Source organism: Panthera leo, chromosome B2 (assembly GCF_018350215.1).
Source record: "Panthera leo isolate Ple1 chromosome B2, P.leo_Ple1_pat1.1, whole genome shotgun sequence".
NCBI classification, from domain to species: domain Eukaryota; kingdom Metazoa; phylum Chordata; class Mammalia; order Carnivora; family Felidae; genus Panthera; species Panthera leo.
This window is the reverse complement of record NC_056683.1, coordinates 135,102,821-135,125,992: the sequence shown is the minus strand read 5'-3', so window position 1 is coordinate 135,125,992 and position 23,172 is coordinate 135,102,821. Positions and strand designations below refer to the sequence as shown.

General features: G+C 45.8%; 1 protein-coding gene and 1 long non-coding RNA gene across 6 annotated transcripts in view; one reads left to right on the top strand and one right to left on the bottom strand.

The window, feature by feature from the left end:
• Nucleotides 1-21,512, top strand: part of LOC122220496 — a 48,597-nt gene extending 27,085 nt beyond the window's left edge. Inside the window, exons 2-10 of one of the 3 annotated variants that reach the window (XR_006202893.1) lie at nt 3,353-3,425; nt 4,424-4,571; nt 7,701-7,767; nt 7,951-8,047; nt 8,590-8,727; nt 10,682-10,793; nt 16,943-17,173; nt 17,564-17,782; nt 21,417-21,512. This is a non-coding gene — a long non-coding RNA (uncharacterized LOC122220496). Of the gene's footprint in view, nt 1-3,352; nt 3,426-4,423; nt 4,572-7,697; nt 7,768-7,950; nt 8,048-8,589; nt 8,728-10,681; nt 10,803-16,942; nt 17,174-17,563; nt 17,783-21,416 lie in introns of all 3 variants that reach the window. The other 2 variants (XR_006202891.1, XR_006202892.1) reach the window with 2 other exon arrangements.
• Nucleotides 1-23,172, bottom strand: part of PLEKHG1 (pleckstrin homology and RhoGEF domain containing G1) — a 213,263-nt gene that overhangs the window by 14,397 nt on the left and 175,694 nt on the right. For all 3 annotated transcript variants that reach the window (XM_042940075.1, XM_042940074.1, XM_042940073.1), the window contains 9 exons: nt 21,829-21,979; nt 17,666-17,797; nt 14,720-14,902; nt 14,531-14,626; nt 14,252-14,338; nt 8,414-8,447; nt 5,309-5,404; nt 3,203-3,241; nt 1,205-1,227 (listed from right to left, as the gene is read on the bottom strand). In XM_042940075.1, coding sequence (XP_042796009.1) covers nt 1,205-1,227; nt 3,203-3,241; nt 5,309-5,404; nt 8,414-8,447; nt 14,252-14,338; nt 14,531-14,626; nt 14,720-14,902; nt 17,666-17,797; nt 21,829-21,979 — 841 coding nt within the window. The remainder of the gene's footprint in view (nt 1-1,204; nt 1,228-3,202; nt 3,242-5,308; nt 5,405-8,413; nt 8,448-14,251; nt 14,339-14,530; nt 14,627-14,719; nt 14,903-17,665; nt 17,798-21,828; nt 21,980-23,172) is intronic.

Below are 23,172 nucleotides of genomic sequence, written 5' to 3'. Positions count from 1 at the left end.
CTCCTTACATTCGGTATTGTTCATTAGCGTTAGGAGACAGAACTTTACCACTAAGAAAAAAGTACATTGCTTTACTTCTCCCGTACAGAGACCTGGCTTGGATCACTATTGTTGAAAATTTCCAATAAGCTCTTGAGATTCCATCTTTAGGACCGACAGAGTGATCCCCCCGACTGGTACTGAGCAGGGCTCAGTGGTCCGAGGTCTGAGTTTGGCTGCCTTAAAGACGAGGGTACCCTCTGTGCTGTTTATGAAAACAAACAAACAAACAAACAAAAATCAAAAGCTCGTGCTGGATTTCAGGACAATAACCCACTAATATGTTTCAAACGCTTCCAAACAAAAATATGTACCTCCTGAAAAAAATCCGCATGCTCTAATTTTAAGAAAGTTACTTCGGGGGAAGACTGTTGATTTTTAGACATTTTACTGTATTTAATGGAGGGATAATAAGCACTTATTAACAGAATTACTTGGGCCCTGTGCTAAGGAGTGGTGCAGTGGAACTGTGGGAAGAGCTCTTTGGAACCACATCCTCACAGATATAAGACATTACACAAGAAACCACAACCAGTTTTCGAAGACTTACTAACTTAGACAGTTGGTCAGTAGCCGCTATATTAGACACGATCCAGGCCAGGATACAAGATCTGTGCTTCATAGGTAATAAATTCGGATATACATCTTTCAAAAGAGCACACCATTTTTATTCCCCTTCTCCCAACCTCTTACCGGAAGAAAAATGAAACTTCACATAGCGAAGCTTCATTATATTGACATATGACCCTACGTCTCCTACCAACAGCGGGACCGTATTCTTAGGAGATCCCTGTGACCGAAGGCTAATGCTTTAAAAAGGGGGCAACGTTTGGGACGCAGGAGCCTGGGTCTTGTGTGCACAGACGTGCAGGGCAATGTGGGGTGGACCCCGCTAGCATTCAGGGTGCAGGTGTTACACCCTAGGTAACCTTACAGCTTTGGAGGTGAGAGGTGGGACAGAGGGATGAAGAAATCATTGCCTTGGTTCTGATAAATGAAGCAGGGGGAGGGAGGAGGTTATAAGGACGAGTCCTTACTTAAATCTTACCTCAAGATGTGAAATAACTGTTTACACTTGGGATATAGACCGGGGATGAGATATATAAGGGTACTTTAAAGGGTCCCTCAGTAAACATTTCAAAATAAGAAATGTAATAATGCTTACCTTTTGGATGTCTTGTGCTGTTTCTGAAAAATAAAAAAGGTTTAAACATTTTTTTTTGAGGTTTAAAAATGTAACTCATACATATGTAAACACTCCTCTTTCACAGGACTTCAAAACTTGCTAATAACGGAACCCTGAGAGGCTTTTGGGCCCTTTAGACCTAATTTTCAGAAAATGCCACTCGGTTTATCCTGGTCATATATCCTGGATTACACGTAAAACAACTTTCCATACATCTGCGTGTGAAGTATCTTTCTGAATCCCTACGAGCAACAGACCGATTCACGTTAATACGTTCCACAGCCTTCCTCCCAAATACGTATTACCTGAAATACCTGCCCTAAGCCATGAAAATCACTTAAACAGAAGACTATGCTGCTGCTAATTTTTAAACATTTACTGGTTTTGACTGCAAGGAACAGACAGCATTTATCACCGGGGTCACCTTGGCGCTGGGCTAAGGAGTGGTGCAGGTGGGTGTCTGGGAGAGGCGTGTACAGCCACATCCTTACAGACGCCCTTTCAGATCACCTGATGACGTGTGTATCATCTTCAAAAACTGTTTAATTACGGAAGCGTATACAGTAAACAGGGATCGAACCCTCTCCACAAATCCCACCCTGTGGAAATGACCATACTTGCAGACTGATTGATGGTCCTCTTTCCTGGTCCCATACCCACTGACACCAGCCCACCACAATACATGGTTTTGTTTTTAAAAGAAAGGTGCAAACCCAGCATTGCATTTCCTGCTGAATCTATGTAGACACTCTGGTCAGTAGATAGGGAGGTACTCTATTGACAACTGCAGAATATTCCACATAGTATTATACAATTTACTTAACTCTTTCCCACTGGATGAGCATTCGAGGTGCTGTCCTATTACAAAGGCTGCAAAGAACACACACACACACACACACACACACACACACACACACACACACACTGATCTAGCCATACTTGTGTGAGTACGTCTATACAGGAAGTGTCCTTATGAAATTTATAAAAGTGAAAAAAAGCAGAATTGCTGAGTCCAGGGCAAACACACATTTTAAATTTAAATGGCTTTTGCCAAATTCTGCTCCAAAAAAGTTAGAGAAATTGATACGCTATTCATTTTAGAGTGTCTGTTTTTCTATATCTTTGGGTGTTTACCGATTTCCCCCCAGCCCCCATTTATCTCCTGTAAATGTATCATTTTTTCTGGGGCGCCTGGGTGGCTCAGTCGGTTGGGTGCCCGACTTCAGCTCAGGTCATGATCTCACGGTTTGTGGGTTCGGGCTCTGTGCTGACAGCTCAGAGCCTGGAGCCTGCTTCAGATTCTGTGTCCCCTTCTCTCCCTGCCCTTCCCCCACTTGTGCTCTCTGTCTCTCAAAAATAAATAAATGTAAAAAAAATTTTTAATGTACGATTTTTCTGATTACTAGCATGGATGACTATTTATATATTTTATTGGCGGTTTGTGCTTTTTCTGTGAAATGCCCAATAAGGGTCTCTGCCTTTTATTTTTATTAAATTTTTTATAATGTTTGTTTATTTTGAGAGAGAGAGACAGAGCGTGAGCAGGGGAGGGGCAGAGAGAGAGGGAGACACAGAATCTAAAGCAGGTTCCAGGCTCTGAGCTGTCAGCACAGAGCCCGACCGATATGGAGCTTGAACTCATGAACCACGAGATCATGATGTGAGTTGAAGTCAAATGGTTAACTGACTGAGCCCCCCAGGCTCCCCTCTCTACCTTTTAAAAGAGTCCTTTGTCTCTTCTTTTTGATATATGGGATTTCTTTACATAATAGGTATATTAATCTTTTTATGCCAGGTTATCTATATTGCAAACATTTTATGTCATTTGGTTTTATATTTAAAAACAGGACACTATTACTTATAGAAGTCAATCAAATGTATCAATTCATAACTCATCTGGTGTTTATTTTTTTAAATATGGTTTAACTTAGTGGACATCAACAAGGATGAAAAAAGGAAAGATATTTTAGGACTTACCACTGGTCTTCAAGACTTTATGTGATCTTGAGGAAGGTTCTAGGAGAAAAAAATAAGATCAGCATCATTTGCAAAACCAAATAAAGATTTTTTATAAGTGAATTATTAGTTTATAGGCAAATTAACTGAGCTCTATTTTTTTTTAATCAGATACACCTGAAACCCATTGCTTAGAGACACTCGACAGCAAGACGTTCACTCCGACAAAACCAGAGGATAAAATGTAAGCTGTGCAGGGGCCCCTGGGTGGCTCAGTTGGTGAAGCATCCAACTTCGGCCCTGGTCATGATCTCACGGCTCCTGAGTTCAAACCCTGCGTGGGGCTCTGATCTGACAGCTCAGAGCCCGGAGCCTGCTTTGGATTCTGCGTCTCCCTCCCTCTCTGCCCCTCCCCTGCTCACGCTCTGTCTCATTCTCTCTCAAAAAAATAAAGATTAAAAAAAAGTTTTTTTTTAATTTAAGCTGTGCAATCAGGGGTTGCACAACAGAAAACCACCCTCCCAACAACCAGTAGAGCAAATTCTTTAGCTTTAACTACCACCTATAAGCGGACAGTGTTCAATTTTATATCCTTAAAGCAGACCCTCGTCCCAGGCCTCAGACCTCAAATGCTAACTGCTGATCTGACATTTCCCCAATGTGCCCATAGACCAAGCAAAACCAGCATGCCTCAAACTCACCTGTCTTCCCCCATAACTGTTCTTTTATCCAATTTCTTATCTTGGTTGTCACTGACATTGCCCACCCAAGTTAGGTGCCAGGACATCATTCAACATTTCTCCCGTATTCATCCATCACAGTCCTGTGGGATCCCAATAATGCCACCCCACTCCCCCCACTCCCCCTACCCCCCAGGGTCTTAATCCAGGCTCTTGTCCTCTCTCCTCCAGACTAGACAGAATGCCTACTTCAGTTTCTACATCAAACCAGAATTCCTTTTTTTTAGTAATTAAAAACATTTTTTAAATGTTTATTTATTTTGAGAGAGAGAGAGAGAGAAAGTGCGAGCGAGGAAGGCGCAGAGAGAGACGAAGAGAGAGAATCCCAAGCAGGCTCCGTGCTGTTAGTGCAGAGCCCAGCGCAGGGCTTGATCCTGTGAACTGTGAGATCCTGACCTGAGCCGGAATCAAGAGTCAGTGCTTAACTGACTGAACCACCCAGCCGCCCCCAGAATTCTGTATTTAAAAGGTAAACATCCCATTGTTTAAAATCCTTCCGTAGCTTGCAGGATCAAGTTCACACCTTCTGTGATTCGGCCCCCTCTGCAGCTCTAGCCACTTCTCCTTCTGGTTTACCTTGCATGCCTGTACCTCTACCCACGGCTCCATCCGGCCAGGCTGAAGAACCGGCAATAGAGGTCCGATCTAAGGTACGCTGGCTCCAGTCCCAGGGCCTTTGCACGTGCTATTCCCCCGCCTCATCTGTCTCCTCAGCCCCCAGACTCTATCCCAGGTCCCCTGCTCTGGGAAGCTTTCTCGCCTTCCTAGAGAGTTAATCTCGCTCTTTCCTTGGCCTCTCCCTCTACTCAACCTCCAGCACAGCTCTATTATACGGACTGGTATTTCTTCCCCCTTGTTGACTCCCACTGGACTACGACCTCCTCGCAAGCAGGAATCACATGTATTATTTATTCTTGCATTCCCGGTCCTTAGCCCAGCACGGGGGGTTAGGTGGGTACTCAATAAACACTGACTCAAATGAAAAAAAAAAAAATCTGAGGCCTAAGAGAATGCTACCTGGAGTCTGGTTCAGCAAACATGTGTTAAAGGGTTAGGTCTGCATGATCGTTTGTATGTGTCGTTGATAGGGTACGATTTTTCCCCAGTGTAGTCAATAAGGCTTTAAGTACCTACAAGCTGGTGGTAAGAAGCTATGCAAAGAGGAATTAGTGGACTGATAGTTTTACATTCCCTGGAAAATAGAGAGATACACAGAAAAGTTTTAGAACGAAAGCCCGACAGTCCCATCGTAGGGCCGCTTCCAATGTATTCAAACTGGCCGTGAGCTCCAACGCCAGAAGGGAAATGTGTTTTTTGCCAGACTGAAAGGATCTTTCATTACTAGTCCCCCCAGATTATTAGCTTTTGATCACGACATCCTATTTACCAGATTTTCTTCTCGGCCGATATGGAGCAGAACCGTCTCGAGAACCACAAAATGCTTTAGTCTCTCCCTCGGGACTGTAACAGAAACCGGGATAGTCTGAAAAGAGAACCACATGCACCAATAAGAATGAGGTGTTCAGCGACTTCTCAGAAAATTGATACGGCTCGTTCTGGATATCTGTGGGTTTATTCTTTTTCATCAGACATGGGATAGTCTCTCCTTCCATTAACTGGTGTTGACTACGTATCACGGGGACTTCCAGGAGTCTGTCCACAGGGACGTGTGCCTTTCTGGCACACGTGTGCGCTCTCTCTCCCTCCCCCACCCCTCTCACACACACACACACACACACACACACACACACACACACGCACGTGCACAGGTACATGCTCTCTCTGCAGTCTCCTTTTTTGCTCATTAGCAGAGAGAGCCATAGCCATTGGCTATACCCTTTGCAGAAAGTTACTTAAAACGTGCAAGGTGTGGTTAACCTCCTACTGCCACTCAGGGTCCCGGGCAACGCGCTGCCCCAACAGAGGGCAGACGGTTCTGTTAAACATCACCACAGCCGAACTTGCTCACGAGGCCCCAGACAGACAGTGGCGATGAGCCACAGAAGAGACTCTGTCAAGGCAAAGCCATCTGGAGAATTCCACTGAAGCACAGTTTCACGAGGTGTCTGTGCCTGGCGTGGAGGATGTCGAGCTATTCCTGCCCTCCGGAAGCTGGCCTCTGCTGCAGTGACTCTTAACATCTTTCTAGACACTGCAAACATTTGATGAATGCTTTGGGTTCATCACTGCTGAACAACGTCCTGCGAACAGTTGATGAATGCTTTGGGGTCTCTTACCAGAAAAGGGATTTTCATTTAATTTCAGAGTTTATGTCTTTCTGCCCGTCTAAGGAGCACACAGGCTTCAGATTAAGAATATGGGGTCTATCGCTTCTCGGACTTTTGGCCGAGATCAAGTGACGGATATGGGGTCTAGGAGCGCCTGGGTGGTTCAGTCGGTTAAGCGTCCCACTCTGAATTTTGGCTCAGGTCATGATCTCGTGGCTCGTGAGATCGAGACCCAGGTTGGGCTCTGCACTGACCGTGTAGAACCTGCTTGGGATTCTCTCTCTCCCTTCCCCTCTCTCCCTCCCACACACACTCTCTCTCAAAAATAAATCAGCATTAAAAACAAGTAAAATCGGGTCTAATCCTAAAGCACTCCAGCATATTCAGGGATTATCTACACCCTGAAGCCTAAGGGTAAACAATTTTAGGACACAGCTATAGTAGAGTTAAGGCTCTTCGTTCGAGAGGGTTCTAAGAATTGTAAAGACCACACACATTTGTCCAATGTCAGTAGCAAAGGTCCATAAATGAGGTCACTTGGCCCAACGGAAGGGCCTACTCTCTTCCTACCCAGACAAGTCCAAAGTCAAGGTGGGCAAATGAGGTGATTTTCCTGGGCTGGGCTGCTCTAGCCTAGTCCTGGGCCTGGAAGAAAGCCACGTAGCACCGATTAGTGGCTTGAAATAATTCTGTATGTGCACTCACAGAATCTTAATGGTGTCCATGAACCAGCACCCAGAGGCTGAGAATGAGGAAATAGTTCTATTGAATGAAGTTTGTCATAGAGATAGGGGCTTCTTCAGACCTCTTTCTCCACCTTTCCTCCTAATTCTTTCTGTTTTAGACAGATAAATTTATTTTTTTGTTTGTTTTTTATTTATTTTGAGAGGGAGAGAGAGAGCCCAAGCTGGGGAGGGGCAGAAAGTGAGGCAGAGAGACAGAATCTCAAGCAGGTTCCTCACGGACAGTGTAGAGCCCGATGTGGGGCTTGAAGTCACCAACCATGAGATCATGACCTGAGCCAAAATCAAGAGTCAGATGCTTAACCGACTGAGCCACCCACGCACCTCCCCTTTCGTCCTAACATTTACATGCCCCTCCATGACTCTGCCTTCTCTTTAGAGCGTTTTTATTAAAAATAATAATAACCTTTTTTTTCCCCCAATGTTTATTTGAGAGAGAGTGCAAGCGGGGGAAGGGGGGGGGGGCAGAGAATCCCAAGCAGGCTCTGTGGTGATAGCAGTGAGCCCGACGTGGGGCTCGAACTCCCAAACCGTGAGACTTACGACCCGAGCTGAAGTCACACGTTCAACTGACTGAGCCACTCAGGCGCCCCACCAAAAAATCTTCAAGAGCTTTCCAGTGAATAAAATGGGGGTGGGGGGGTGGGGGCGTTAGAGAAGACAGGGCAGCAGGCCCCAGCCTAGCCTTCTAGTTGGGGTCACGTCCCATCATCTCTCAGGAGCTGCCGGATATGAAATGGGGGACCTCAGCCATGTGGGGAGGAAGCTTATCTTTCTCCCTCACTAACGCCTCTTGCTTCCTCAGCAGAGTTAACCGCCAGCAGCACGGAAGGGACGTGAATCGGTATTTGTACCTGGGGAAAGATGCCTCAAAAGTAAGTTATTTCAGATACGTTAAGTACAAGTTTTTGTTTGACATGGTTGTCAGTCTCTGAAACCACTGATTCTCTTAGTCTATTTAATCTGGGAGAGAACAAGAATCGATAAACGGTGTTGAACCAGGTTTTATGTTCTAGGAAAGACCTCACTTGTATTCATTTTCTGCCTGTTTTTATAAGCCTGGAAATACAATCCCATATGTGGAGCAGTGGTAATTCTCAAATATGAGCTGCATCGGGGAAACCATTCACTGTCTCGTTGGCATGATCCTTGCAGGTAATCAACAGGTTATCCTTCAGTGGGGTGCGGCCAGAAATGTGTGTAAAACCTTGAGTTTTGGTGGAGGCGGAGGGGAGGGTAAGAGTTGACCTTGGAAGCGTATCTTACATTTGCAGCTGACACAGAGATCTGGCCATGTGGCTGGCCATCAGGCGACTCATAGATAAAGCAGCGAAATCAATAGACAAACGAGTCAATGCGTAAGGAAAAGATGATACCCTCTGCCAGCTCCACTTGTGAAAACGGTGAAGAAAGAACTGTGTTTTTCTTACAATTGACATTTTTATACACTTTGAGATAGAAACGATGATAGATACAAGTAGACAAGAAGGTTTCAAATTGTATTAAGAAAACAAAACTTACGAATGGCATCCATTTCAAGTATTGCTTGCTTGGCCTGTAAGAAAGAAAGTGCATCTATAACTACAATTACTCTTTGTTTTTTCTTCAAACTCCCTATCGCTATCGTGAGACAGGTCTTATCCCACCAGAATAAGGGATTTTTGAAAAAGCTTTAAAAAACTCCTTATTTCTTTTAGGCATTAACACACAGTTCAAGGGCTTCGAACGGAGGAGTGCCTCCTGTGGATCGCACGTGCTACACGATCAGCAGAGCTAAGCTTACAGCCTCCATCTGGAAGGAAGGAAGGAAGGAAGGAAGGAAGGAAGGAAGGAAGGTGAGAAGAAGAGGGGGAGAAGAAGGGGGGGGAGAGAGAGAAAAGGAGAGGTGGGAAGGAGGAAGTGGGGGGAGCCTTTCACTAAGGTTTCTAAAACCCGGCATCTGGTGGTCAGCCCATTATAATATGTAGATCCCGGCTATTCAACCCTGATCTACTGAACCAAAGGCTCAAGGGATAGGGGTCTAGGATCTGCCTTCTCCAAATCACTGGGGCCTTATAACTGTTCTGAATTGTTGCAAAAAAGATTGCTGGGAGTTTCCTCTGTCCAAATGCTCTGAGATTATCCTTAGCTAACTCCCTTGGCTCTCTCTGGCACGCCTGTAACTAGTCTCTCCCGTGCCCTAGAGTCTCCCAGGCAGGGGGAAGGGCCCTGAGGACATGGTTTGTGACACGGCTCTGGTGCTTTCCGGCTGGAGGTGTTTCCTTAGCCACAAATGGCAAGGCCGGACCTACCTTTCAGAGTTGCTACTAGGCTCAACTGATAGGCACTAAACACAGTGAAGTCACCACCCACCCGCCAAGGGATTGGGCCAGATAAACCTTGACCGGGGCTTCCTTCACACATCTTTCTCCCCACCTCAACGCTCACAGCTTTACTGCTTTGAGGCTTCTGGCTATTGTCCCTGTTGCCAATGTGGTTAACGTTTAGGGAGATATAAAGAGATGGTTAATGGGGCGCCTGGGTGGCTCAGTCGGTTAAGCGTCCGACTTCAGCTCAGGTCACGATCTCACGGTCTGTGAGTTCGAGCCCCGCGTCGGGCTCTGGGCTGATGGCCCAGAGCCTGGAGCCTGCTTCCGATTCTGTGTCTCCCTCTCTCTCTGCCCCTCCCCCGTTCATGCTCTGTCTCTCTCTGTCTCAAAAATAAATAAACGTTAAAAAAAAAAAAAAAAAAAAAAAGAGATGGTTAATGACCCTGACATGAGTCATTTTGCCTGAGGATTCAAAGAGGGAAAAAAAATTAGTTCAGGTAGAACTCCTCTCACGTCATTTTCATTTTTCAGGGGTCGTGTAACGTAACTGACAGACATCAGACTAAAAATCACCTTAAAAATAATTTTTCTTGTATTTTGCCACAATCCGTGATAGCACAGTGAAAACATTTGGGCGAACTGGTAATGTTTAGGGGCTCAGTCGGTTAAGCGTCTGGCTCTTGATTTTGGCTCAGGTCATGATCTCATGGTTTCTGAGTTCAAGCCCCACACTGGGCTCTGTGCTGACGGTGCGGAGGCCTGCCTGGGATTCCGTCTCTCTCTGCCCCTTCCCTGCTCACACTTATGTGTTCTCTCTCTCTCTCAAAATAAATAAAACAAACTTAAAAAAATAAAAATAAATGGTAATATCTAGTTAAAAAAAAAAAAGGGTGGTGAAGGGGTGCCCGAGTGGCTCAGTTGTTTAAGCGTCTGACTCTTTTTTTCAGTTCAGGTCGTGATCTTCCAGTTCGTGGGATCGAGCCCCACATCAGGCTCTGTGCTGATGGTGTGGAGCCTGCTTGAGATTCTCTCTCTCCCTCTCTCTCTGGCCCTCCCTGCTCATGCTCCCTCTCTCCCCCCCAAAAATAAAGTAAAAAAAATAAATAAATAAAGGAGGAGGAAGGTTTAAAAAAAAAAAAAGGCTTGATGAAGCCACCCTAAGTCTGAGATAACAAATGCATACGTTTTGTAACACTGATATTTTTATCATATATTCGGAGTTTGCAATGACTACTTGGAATTAATTTCAAACGCCAATGTGAGCTCAGTTTCTGTGAAGTGCCCTTAAAGGACCAGGTGATGACATAAACTGCAAAAGCCTCTCCCTTTCTGTCTTTACTCTCAATCAGGACGAGAGTGAGTTTATACACTACGTAATATGAATAAACACGACGGCTATTTCCAAGAAGCTTCCTGGTATCTATAAACTTGACTTGACGAACTCGGTATTTATTTTTCCTGTCTTGACATTTCATTTCAGGAAAGTACAGTTCCCACATCTTCCTCTAGGAGTCAGCCAGGGACCATCGCCGAATTAAAGGAACTCAAGGAAGCTGGGAGGAGCCACTAAGAGGAATTTCCATCAGCTTGTGGTAACACTGGTAGACGGCTGTGATGCATTTTTTGATGTTCACAAAAATTCCTCATTATGCATTTCTTTTACCTAATAGGAATACACAGATTTTGAAAGCTTTAGAGAAAAAAAAAAAATAATAAGAAAAAGCCTTGAAGAAAGAAGTGGAGGGTTTAGCTTAATAATAATCCTGCTTCAATAAAGTAGAAAATTATCATCACATTATAGGGGATGAAGTCTATTAAATAAGTGAATTTTCGTTGCCATTGGGGGCAATATGGTTAAGGCTTGCTCTCCGCAGCCAGCCAGACCTGTGTCTGACTCAGGCTCACTCATGCACTCGCCACATAAACTTGGGCAGTTCACTTAACGTCCCTGACCTTCTGCTTTTATTTCTCCATAATGGGGTGAGTAAGATCTTTCTCGTAAGGTGGTTTGCTGAGGCCGAACTAAAGACACAAAGCAGTTAGCACACTGTACGTGTGTTCTAGAAGTTGTGGCGGAACAAGTAACGCTTCGATTGTAAAAGGGCCAGGGTCAGGGTCAGGAATTTGGGTACAGAGATGCACCTGCCTTGTGACTGTATTCATCATTTTAACGCACAAAGGGAAACCCCCGTGGAACCCACACATCTTGTGTAGGAGAAAGAGGACAGGTATGTCAGCCAGCCTTGCTTTGTAATGGCCTTGCAGAATCCTCTGGCAGTTTTGATTTTCCCAGTTCACCGGTGAACCAGAGGTGGGGCATGTCCAAGACACTGGGTCATTGCTCAGAAGGGCATTCCGAGGCACAGGGCCAGCAACCCACTAACCAACCACGAAGAAAACGCCGTCACCTCTCTGCATGAGCTGCACCTTCCAGCTCTCGACACTCGGATGAAATGAGACTCATGCTTAACTCAAAGCACACCCCTTTGCACACTCACTTCCTGGGCACAAGATCATTGCCGACAGCCCCTGAGAACGAGCTTCGAGTGCTCTGCAAAATACCCAGAGTGAAATGGACTCTCTTTTCTCCGCAATGTTCACGTTTCTTATTTCCCCCTAGTTCTACCCCCATGGCCGTCATCCCGCTTTCTGTTCCACGTCACTCCCGCCCCGCCCAGCAAGGACCATGTCACCATCCGTTGTCACCGCTGACAATGTATTCTCCACCCTTACCTCACGCCACTTTTTCTCTGACAACCTTTTCCTCCGCTCCAGAACAGCGACACACAATCAGAAGCGGCCCCAGGACCTTAGCAGCACTGAGAACTGCTTTGCTTCTAAGGCAGGGGCTCTACAAGTCTCTACTTCAGCTACAGACCTCCGTATTTCCACCTGCCCACCTTTGGCTGCTGTTGCGCCGGTTCCTGGACTCTACAGCCAGCAGTCCTTCAAGCCATGCCCAGTCTCCTGGGTGCCTTCCCTCTCCGCTCAGCCCGGAAATCACGCTCGGTCACTGCACCCATGTGCTGATTAGCACCCACCTTCCCCCGTCCTGTTAACCTTCCCCTGTACTGGCTCTGCTGACCTTCACCTTGGGGAACCCACCTGCGCTATGGTTCCTCAACACTTGTTTCCAAGTTGCTGAGCAGATTTTTAAATTACCTCACCGCACTGATCCATGGTGGCCCCCCCCCCCCCAAAATGGCTCCCAAAGAGCATTCCTCCGCTCACCTTTCCGCTCTCCTTCCCTTTCTCCTTCCCTCCGCCGACAGTCACGTCCACGGCGTGCTTCACCTGCACCAGGTGTCTCACTCCTCAAACCACCGCCTGGTAAGTGTTCTGAACTGTGTTCAAGAAGTCTGTACCCAGCCTGCCTCTTCTCATTTCCGCTTTTTTCCGCCACGCACTGCAGTCTCTCCTTTATCTCTCGGTTGCCAACCCGTGTATCCACCCTTCTGTTGGAGTCTGCCTCGCCCCTGCAGCCCTGCAGACGGTTGCCCCCTCACGCTCTCTGAGATCCTTTTCTTCCTCTGTCAGCACAGCTTTCTCCTTGGGTTTTCTTAGGGCCTCCCACCTAACCCCTTTTGGTGGTGCTCTAAGTCCCCATGGATGTTGGGATTCCCAGGGCTTCTTTCCTTCACGCGCTTTCATGGGCCATCCTCTCAAAGCTCGGGGCCTCAGTCGCTGTCTGTGTCAAGAGAGCCTCCAGGCCCGCAGCTTCCAAGACCTGAATTTCCACCTGGGGCCGACCCGCCTCCCAGCACGCACTTGTGAGAGCTTCTCTTCACTCCCATCCAACTGGTTCCTCTCCTTATCTCAGAACTCCACACCGTCCTCTGGGCTCAACCCCTGACTCATGCTTGACTCCCATCTCTCTCTTTCCTCATGCGCTTCGTGGGTGACAGACCACTGCTCAACCTCTCTGAGAGCTTTTGCACCTGCCCCCCCCCCCCCGCCGCCGTGGCTCCCCCGAAGGGCCCCTCGTCTCTTTGCTAGACGACTGTGGCGGCTTGCTCATTCTTCTTCCGCCTCCAGTGTCACTTCGTCAACTCATCTGTCACACGGTCTCTAAAGTCACCCTTTCAGAACACAGGGGCCACCCTGCCAGCCCTTCCTCCGAAGCCTCCGGTGGTTTCCCACCGCCCGTGCGCTCGGACTTCTTAGGCCTTCGAGACCTTCAGAGCCCAGCGGACTGCCTTCTGCTTGTCCGGCCTCACCCCCTACTCCATCTCCTGAGGATTCAGCCCTTCCGCCAAGGCACGGTCTGTGAGCTGTGAACATGATGCCCCCATTCACAAGGAAGGCATTTCCTTCCTTTCCTTATTCAACTGTAATTGAACACATTATCCTTCCACAACACTTGGTTTATACCTCTGTTAATTCTTCCTGTTTAGCGAACAGTTGGTTGTGTGCGTGGCTACCTCCCTCATCTACAAACTCCCTCACAGCTGAGTCTGTATTTTCTTTGCCTTAGCATTCCCACAGAACCGCAGCTAGCTCTATTCACAATAGCTGCTTAGTATAGCTTCGAATACTTCTCATAACTGTATTATTTCTCTAGAAATTTTCTTGTAGTCTTTTCCTTCCTCAAACCCCAAAGCAAAACAACCACAATAAAAAAAAAAAACTTCCACAATCTCCCTATATGTGAATCTTTTTTTTAAATGTTTATTTACCTTATTTTTGAGAGAGAGAGAGAGAGAGAGAGAGAGAGAGAGTCAGAGCAAGAGCAAGGGAAGGGCAGTGAGAGAGGGAGATACAGAATCCAAACCAGGCTCCAGACTCTGAGCTGCCAGCACAGAGCCCAACGTGGGGCTTGAACCCACAAACCATGAGATCGTGACCTCAGCCAAAGTCAGATGCTTAACCGACTGAGCCACCCCGGTGGCCCTGTGAATCTTTTTAACATACGTGGCTAATTTAGTTGATCCCATAAATATCCTATCTCCCAATTCTCTTTATTTCAGAGTTGAACATTTATTGCCCTCAGGCTGCCTTCTAGGACTTGGATGACCTCACATTTTATTGTTTGTGGACCTCGGCATCTTACCTTAGCTGGAATTTTTGCCGCATGGTTCTCCAGGATCAGTCTCTTCAGGTGCAGAACCCACAGGCGCTTGTCTTGCTGGGATTTGGCCTAGCGGAAGGAAATGCGGACGGTCAGACGACTCACGTCTCCACCACGAGCGAGATTCAGACACTCCCATAACCCTCTGACGAGACGGGAAACACACCGTGTGGCCAGAAGGCTCTGGAAAGGCCGGCTGGCCCACGGCGCCCATAGTTTACAAGAGCGAACCCTGCAGGGAGGGGAGGCCTCTGCTGTTACCTGAACCGTGTGCTGCAGCTTGGGGTTCTTATAGTGGAAGACGCTGAAGCTGAGAGGCTCCTTTGGTATCACTTCCACGAGCATGAGGTTGCCACACTGAGCAGGAGAGCAGAGAGAGGGTGAGGTGCACTTGGAGGAGAAAGGGACGAGCGGCCGAAGCCCTTGCCCATGGCCAACGTTCAGACCTACCAGGATATGAGCTTTGTACGTAAACGTGTCGTCTCTCTTCTTTGTGATCAGAAGCAGCTTGTCAAAGAGGAAGAGCGTCCGCTCATTCTTGGCCCGCTGGATGCGAAAGGTCCCTTCGAGCACCAGTTCCCCATAGCTGGTCAGGTCTGGCCCCTTCCAGTTAGTGAGCAGACTCTGTATCTCCTGAAAAAGTGACCATTCTGTGTGATTAAACAAGAGATGGGAAGCCATGGAAGAGAGGGAAAGGTCTCCCGTTTGCTGAATCTCAAGAGTGGTGTCTGAATATTCTATGACAGGACCTAATGGGTCTATTTGGTATCCAATGGTGTCTAATGATACGTGACCTAAATCCACATTTAAAAAAAGATTTTTTTTCAATGTTTATTTTTGAGAGACAGAAATAGAACATGAGTGAGGGAGGGGCAGAGAGAGAGGGAGACACAGAATCGGAAGCAGGCTCCAGGCTCTGAGCTGTCAGCACGGAGCCCGATGCAGGGGTTGAACCCACGAATCAGGAGATGGCGACCTGAGCGAAAGTCGGAAGCTTAACCGACTGAGCCACTCAGGTGCCCTCACCTATATCCACATTTATGGGGGTTGTCACATAAGGGCTAACAGAAATGAATCAAGTTGTTAGTTGATGAGTTGCCAATTACTTATTTCCGCTCCTTGATAATCCCTCTCCTGTGGCTGATGGCAGCAGTTATGTCTCTCAAAAGCTAGGTAAAGAGGCGACTGGCATGTGACCTTCTCAGAGAGCCATCCTTTCCTTGACTTTCTCACCCATATTCTCTGCGGAAAACCTTCAGAGCTATTGCTGTGGAAACCTTTTTCCAGAAACTGAAATCCATACTACATATAAGTAACTCAAAACTAAAGCCTGTGACAAATCATGTAAGAGACATCTTAGAAATTTCCTGATGTCAATCCCATTTATTTGGGGAAAGGAAATTAATTTCATTACCATTATGTTTTTAATGGTGCTCGCTAAATATAAATTGAGACCATGATCCTGAGGTATCTTTGGGATTTTATTGTACACCCATATCAATGTTCTTTAAGAAAGCTGATTTTTTATTGTTTTGAAAAATGAAAATATTCACAAAGAGCATTTAATTAAGCAGTCCCCATACAGGACACCCCAAATGTCCATGGGTTGAAAGTGGAAATGGGCGGTAATGGAGATAAAAGTCTGAGCCTGAGCCTGATTTAGCAATGTCTGCAGAATGCCAAACAGATTTACAAGGTCTAAAAAAACAGTCATTTAGCCATTTCCGAATATGCAATAGACATTAAGTCCACAAAACATCTGGATGATGAACTATTAAACCTTTTCTTACTGTTACAAAAAAAAAGACACGACCTGAAAGATTAGAATGTTGCCTTCCCTTGATTTTTGATAGTCTATTGCGTCACATCATACTCTGGCTGCCTATAGATGCATCTTATGGTTTTGCTTAAATTTATGGGCTGAATAATGTATCTTTTTTCCTGAGTTTCCACAGATACTCTACACAGCATGGCGTCACTTTGGGCTTTTATGTCTCACTCCAGGGACACGAAGGAGCCTGCCACCAGCCTCTAGACCAACATAAACATTTTTTTTTAAGTTTATTTATTTTTTTGAGAGAGAGAGAGAGAGAGAGCGCGCGCGCGCACAGGGTAGAGGCAGAGACAGAGGGAGAGAGAGAGAATCCCAAGCAGACTCCACACTCTCAGTGCAAAGCCCGATGGGAACTTGAACTCACAAGCTGTGAGATCATGACCTGAGCTGAAATCAAGAGTTGGATGCTTAACTGACTGAGCCACCTAGGTGCCCCTAACCTTTTTTTTTTCTTTCATGTTTATTTATTTTGAGAGAGAGCAAGAGGGATGGAGAGAGAGAAACAGAGAGAGAGAGAGAGAGAAAGAACGAATGGGGGAGGGGCAGAGAGAGGCAGAGAGAAAGAATCCCAAGCAGGCTCTGCACTCTCAGCGCAGAGCCCAATGAGAGCTCGAACTCACAAACTGCGAGATCATGACCTGAACTGAAATCAACAGTTGGGCACTTAACCAACTGAGCCACCCAGGCACCCCAACGTTTTATTTTTAAAAAGTGCATTTTTTTATGTGCCTGGGACACGATCCCTGGCTTAGCATTTATCAAAAGTTCCCACAGGTTTAGGGTCCAAAATGTTGGTGTTGGAAGGGGTCTTCGCAAACCCCTGGTCTGTCTTATTTTAGAAAGGAGGAAACTAACACACAGTAGACGGCCTCCTCCCGAGTAGAACACTGCAAAGGACCTGCTTCCAGACTTAGCTCTCCTTTGTCTGGGTCCCGGCCCCATCACCACCCATGGACCACCTCACAGTTCTGCATTAACTAGTGAGAGCGGAAAAGAGGCTGAAAAACCCTTTCAACAGCTTGGAAGAAAGCTGCTTTCAGCAAGAATTACTTCTTTGTCATTAACATAAGGTAAGGAAGGGCTTGGGAGACTCCAATTTTTTATTTATTTTATTTTTTAATTTTTTTATTTATTTTTGAGACAGAGAGAGACAGAGCATGAACAGGGGAAGGGCAGAGAGAGAGGGAGACACAGAATCTGAAGCAGGCTCCAGGCTCTGAGCTGTCAACACAGAGCCTGACGCAGGGCTCGAACTCACAAACCGTGAGATCATGACCTGAGCCGAAGTCAGATGCTTAACCGACTGAGCCACCCAGGCGCCCCAAGGGAGACTCCAATTTTTAACTTGGGTTACTGAAGGGGCTCCGAGCAAACTATTAGTTTAAAAGTTATAAAGTAACTTCTCGTAAACACCACGTTAAACAGCGATCAGTATTAGCCATGTCCCGATCTTTCTTCAGATGTGATGAAGGCCACGGGTGACATCCAACGCTTGAGCAGCCTTAATACCTGATGTGGAAAGAAGTCAGTGTGCCAGCGGGGCTGCTGTTTCGAGGGTTTACCTGTAGCCGGACCGCGTGTTCGTGTTTCCTCTTCATGTCATTGATGTGCCAGGCCACTCGCTGCATCGTGTCAATAGCATCAAGCACCACATCATAGCCTTCTGTGTCCTTGTCAAGGTGATTTTCTATTTCCTTGGGGGGGGAAAAAAGGAGCCGGTCATTTTCATTATTTTTCTCCTATCGCCAATGAAACATAGTACCTCTGTGACGCGTTCCTCATATATTATTTTTGCCTATTTATTTACACATGAGCAGCGTGCCTTAAGAGTTTGAGATAACTTACCAGAAATACCTACAACAAAGTGGTAAGATAGGGACGAAGATGGGCCTAGGACAACGAGCAATAGAGTAGAATTTCATGACGAGGAGGATAAAGCAAAACATGATAGAGTCCATTAAGTCTCTTAGAGATGTTACAGTAGATACAAGAGTTGATGTTATAGTTGGAGACTGCCGAGTTTCCTGGTAGCCAATGTAATATAAGAAAAAAGAAAACAGGGGTGCCTGGGTAGCTCGGTCCATTCAGTGTCTAACTCTTGATTTTGGCTCTGGTCATGATCTCATGGTTCATGAGGTCTGGCCCCATGCCGGGCTCTGTGCTGGCGGTAAGGAGCCTGCTTGGGATTCTCTCTCCCTCTCTCTCTCTGCCCCTCCCCTGCTTGTGTGTGAGCACACACACACATTCTCTCTCTCTCTCTCAAAATAAATAAACATTAAAAAATATTTAAAAAAGAAAAAAAGAAAACATACTTTTTTTTTTTTTCTCCCAGGGGAAATAAAATGTCTCAAGCAGGATTTCATATGTAACAGAGTCAAACACAGAGCGGCCATTATCTTTAAAACTACCTCTACAGCAAGGGCCTTTTCATGTAGTCAAGGCTTTAAAGCCCAAATGAAGTTCATAAGCACTTAGCACTGAGTTTCGCAATCCCAGGGGCACAAAAGGGCCATGAGCTCTGCTCCAATTCTTTCCAGCACATAAGACATATGTCCCTAGCCTTCTCAAGAGTCTAAGGACAGGGACTATTGTATCATTTATTTAATCTTTTATCTACTCAACAGTAACCACGGAAGAGCTGGGTGGTCAATACATGCTTATTAAGTTGAAGCTCTATCTTTTTACAATGACAACAGTAACCTATATACATACATAAAACAGTAGGAAGATATTATAATTAATTAGATCATTTCTAGGGCGTCTATGATAGGCATGAACATTAAGTCCAAGGTTGGAGATTGAATCTTATGGTATAACTTATGAAAGTTAGTTCCATTATTTTATAGTCCTACCTCATAAATCTCTGTTTACTTTTACTAAATACTCAAGTTTTCCACCTAGCTAAAAACTGGGAAGGAATTCACATTTTCTTTCTACACTTAAACTCAGCTGTTGGAAAGGTCCTATGAAACCATACCACTAAAGTAACAACTCCCAGGTAAGCTTCAGATCAACAGCAAATTAACAAAAAAATAATAATTTCTGGGGCACCTGGGTGGCTCAGTTGGTTAAGCGTCCGACTCTTGATTTTGGCTCAGGTCATGAGCTCACAGTTCGTGGGATCAAACCCCAAGTCTGGTTCTGCTCTGTGGGTAGAGCCTGCTTGGGATATTCTCCCTCTCTCTCTCTCTCTCTCTCTCTCTCTCTCAAAATAAGTAAATAAACTTGAAAATGATAATTTCTTCTTCTGGCCTGAGAGGCAATCCTGTTCAATGACAAACAGACTCAGGAGTACAGAGTGTATTCTTGTGTGTATCTTCATGGATGGCTACCCAACTTTGAAGTGATGTAAATGACACAGAAGGAATGCTCTAAATCAACCATAAAAGCAAAAATACTTCAGAGGCAACCGGAAGTTAGTTTTCGATTAATCTAACCACTGTTCTTCTGTACCAACCACTACAGACTGAATGCCTGTGTCCCCACAAAAGCCACATGTTGAAGCCCTAACCCCCATTGTGCCCGTAGGAAGTGGGGCCTTTGGGTGGTGATTAGGTTATGAGAGTGGAGCCCTCATGGATGGGATTAGTGTTCTTATAGTAAAAGGCAAAAGATTTATACGATCTCATGGGATGCCTGGGTGGCTCAGTCGGTTAAGCGTCCGACTTCAGCTCAGGTCACGATCTCGCGGTCCGTGAGTTCGAGCCCCGCGTCGGGCTCTGGGCTGATGGCTCAGAGCCTGGAGCCTACTTCCCATTCTGTGTCTCCCTCTCTCTCTGCCCCTCCCCCGTTCATGCTCTGTTTCTGTCTCAAAAATAAATAAACATTAAAAAAAAAATTAAAAAAAAAAAAAAAGATTTGTACGATCTGAAGAGAAACCAGAGTATGGGATTACTGTTCTTATAAAAGGGATCCCAGGGAGGTCTCTTGCCTCTCTCCACCGTGTAAAGAAACAAGGAGCTCACAGTCTGAACCCAGGACAGGGATATCCCCAGAACCTGACCATGCTGGCGCCTTGATCCTGGCCTTCTAGCTTCCAGAACTATGAGAAATAAGTTGTTAAGCCCCCCCCCCCCCCCCCCCCCCCGGCTATGGTATTTTGTTACAGCAGCCTGAACTAAGATACCAGCTCCTTATTTAAAGGGTAAGGGCCATTTTTCCTATTAATTACCTCTTTGTAAGGACCTTGTTACGTCCGACATGCTTAAGTAACTGCCATCTTAGACGCTGCTTGGCTAGAGGCTATATTTAGAGATTACTTAGAGATTACTGAGATGCACTAGTCTTAAATGCTATATTAGCACAATCCAGCAGAGATCTATCCTGGGAGAGGTATTATTTATTTGAGAGTTATTTGGACACTGATGTAGCAAATTAATCCTCCTAATCTAAGAGGTCACTAGTATTAGTGTGACAATTAAAGCAATATCCCTGATGTGGCTTCATAGGACACAAGATTCTCCAAACGTGAGCCAGCCAGGCAGACAGACAAAGCTGAGAAGTTTCTAGCTTTGAGAAGTTGGACCATAAGCTTCCTTAAAATTGTAGATGTGTGTGAACTGAGCAAAACTGGAATGATTATCCAAGTGGGAAACCTGGAATCATTTAACAAGAAACATAAATTGCAGGCATGTTGATACAGAGAAGAGCTCTGGATTAAAATATTTTTAAGAAAAGGTTTTTAATGGAGGACAAAAATAATAAAACAAAAACCATAGCTCATTTTTATGGACGGCCTGTGAGGCACAATGAACATGGACAACTTACAGGATTTGAACCCAGGCAGGACTGACCCAGTGGCTGACTCCTAACCACCGTGCCATGCCTTCCTCATATGATAAAGGCGATCGAATCCTACTTACTCAGTGGAGATTATTTGCAACAAAACTTTCCCCCAATTTTATCAGCTTCCTTAGAGGGTCAGACATGAGCAAGTGGGAGCTATATCTACGCTTGTTTCTTCTTTTTTAAAAATTTTTTGTTTAACATTTATTCATTTTTGAGAGTGAGAGAGACAGAGCATGAGCAGGGGAGGGTCAGAGAGAGAGGGAGACACAGAATCGGAAGCAGGCTCCAGGCTCTGAGCTATCAGCCCAGAGCCTGACGCGGGGCTCAAACTCACAGACTGTGAGATCGTGACCTGAGCCGAAGTCGGACGCTCAACCACTGAGCCACCCAGGCACCTCTCTACCCTTGTTTCTAAAGCCTCCTTGAATTGTGTACAAGTAATGGGAAATGAAATAAATACCCTGAAGCGATGCTAAGCCCAGCTCAAGATCACTCATCACACCCCTCATCTGTCTTCTTTTTCAGCCCTTCTCTTTGCTCAGGCAAGAGCCAATCTATGACAGCTCTCCTCCCCAACTGCCTCCTGAAGCCAGGCTCGTGGAAATCAAATAAAACACACACAAAAAATCTGTTTTTCGTTAAGATGACAGCTCTCTGCCTGAAACTGTTCACTGCCCGGAGTGAGGTACTCCCATGCCCTATCAGAATCAGAGCTAAGATGAATCTTTTTGCTTGGCTGGTGTCAATGGGGCTGCGGGCCCAGAATATAAATATCTCTAATTCCTCCAAGCAGATTAGTCAGTTGTAAAGTATGAATGTGGAAAATGTTTCCATATGTCCACAGCCTTTTCTGATATTTCCCCCCCCGCCTCGACTTAATATATATACGCCAAATCCCCATCCCTTGGAAGGTATTCAAGTGTGGGCAGAAACTTACATGCAAAAGGAGATGATACTTGAGAATCCGCTGAACTGGTTTCAAGAGATAGGAGCCCAGAGGCAGTGAGTGTTTCAAAGTTTCCTGACGTTCCCTGAAGAATTTGGCCAGCATCTTGTTCCGCAAGCACTCTGTTAGCACAGCCACTGATCTGCAACAAGAATATATATTTTCACCCGAGTTGTAATGGTAAGACGAGTTCTTCAAGTTGTAATGTATTGTTAAGATTATTTATTTATTTTGAGAGACAGGGAGAGAGAGGATCCCAAGCAGGCTCTGCACGGTCAGCACAGAGCCCGATGCGGGGCCCAAACTCGTGAACTGTGAGATCATGACCTGAGTAGAAACCAAGAGTCGGACGCTTCACTGACTGAACTACCCAGGTGCCCCAGGTACTCAAGTTTTAATGGCGAACGTAAGTGTAAATGCCCTAGAACAGGTAGGGTAGCAACAGAGCTATAGCTAGACCAAAGTGCCTCTGGACGGATTAGAAAAAGGTATCTCTTGGGGTGGATGGATGAGAAAAAGGCACTATGGGGGGCTCCTGGCTCAGTTGGTTAAGGGTCCGACTTTGGCTCAGGTCATGATCTCACAGTTCACAAGCTCGAGCCCTGAGTTGGGCTCTGACAGCTCAGACTCTGGAGCCTTCTTCGGATTCTGTGTCTCCCGATCTCTCTCTGCCCGTCTCCTGCTCGTACTCTCTCTCTCTCAAAAATAAAAAACATTAAACAAAATTTGTTTTTTTAAAGAAAATGTACCAAGAAAAAGGAGCTCTTTCTTCAGCAGATCCAGCCCCGAGCCGGACATTTGTCACCCCTTTTGCTGGTTGCCTTTGTATCATGTACAAACCGTATGATACTCCCTGCAGATCGTTGGAGGCTGTGGCCCACGGGTTAACCTCCCTTTGAACAGATCCCTCTAATGACAGCTTCTGAAACAGCTAGAGAACCTCCTCTCTTAGGGAGTGTGCCTCCCTCAGTGTACTAGGAAAGCAGGTCAGGGTTCCGTCTGCGTCCCAGCCCCCCAAAAGGTAATTAAGTAGACCCCGCCCCCAACATCCCAAAGGACTAGTTGAAACAGCGTTCCTACCTTATACATAAAAGCTAGTGGGCTTCTGGAGTCACACACACAAGTAAATTAAAATCTTATGTTCTCATAACTGAGAAGAAAGCAGGTGGAAGTAATTTCAGCCCCTTTCTCCCCAAGTCAGTCATGTTTTCAGGATTAATTTAGAAAATTAGAGCCAAACAACAAAACAAGACTCCTTGGAAGGAAGTGAAATGGAGGTCCGAATCAACCTATTAGAATCACTTTTGTGCCCATCTGCTTTGAGAAGTATCTGTT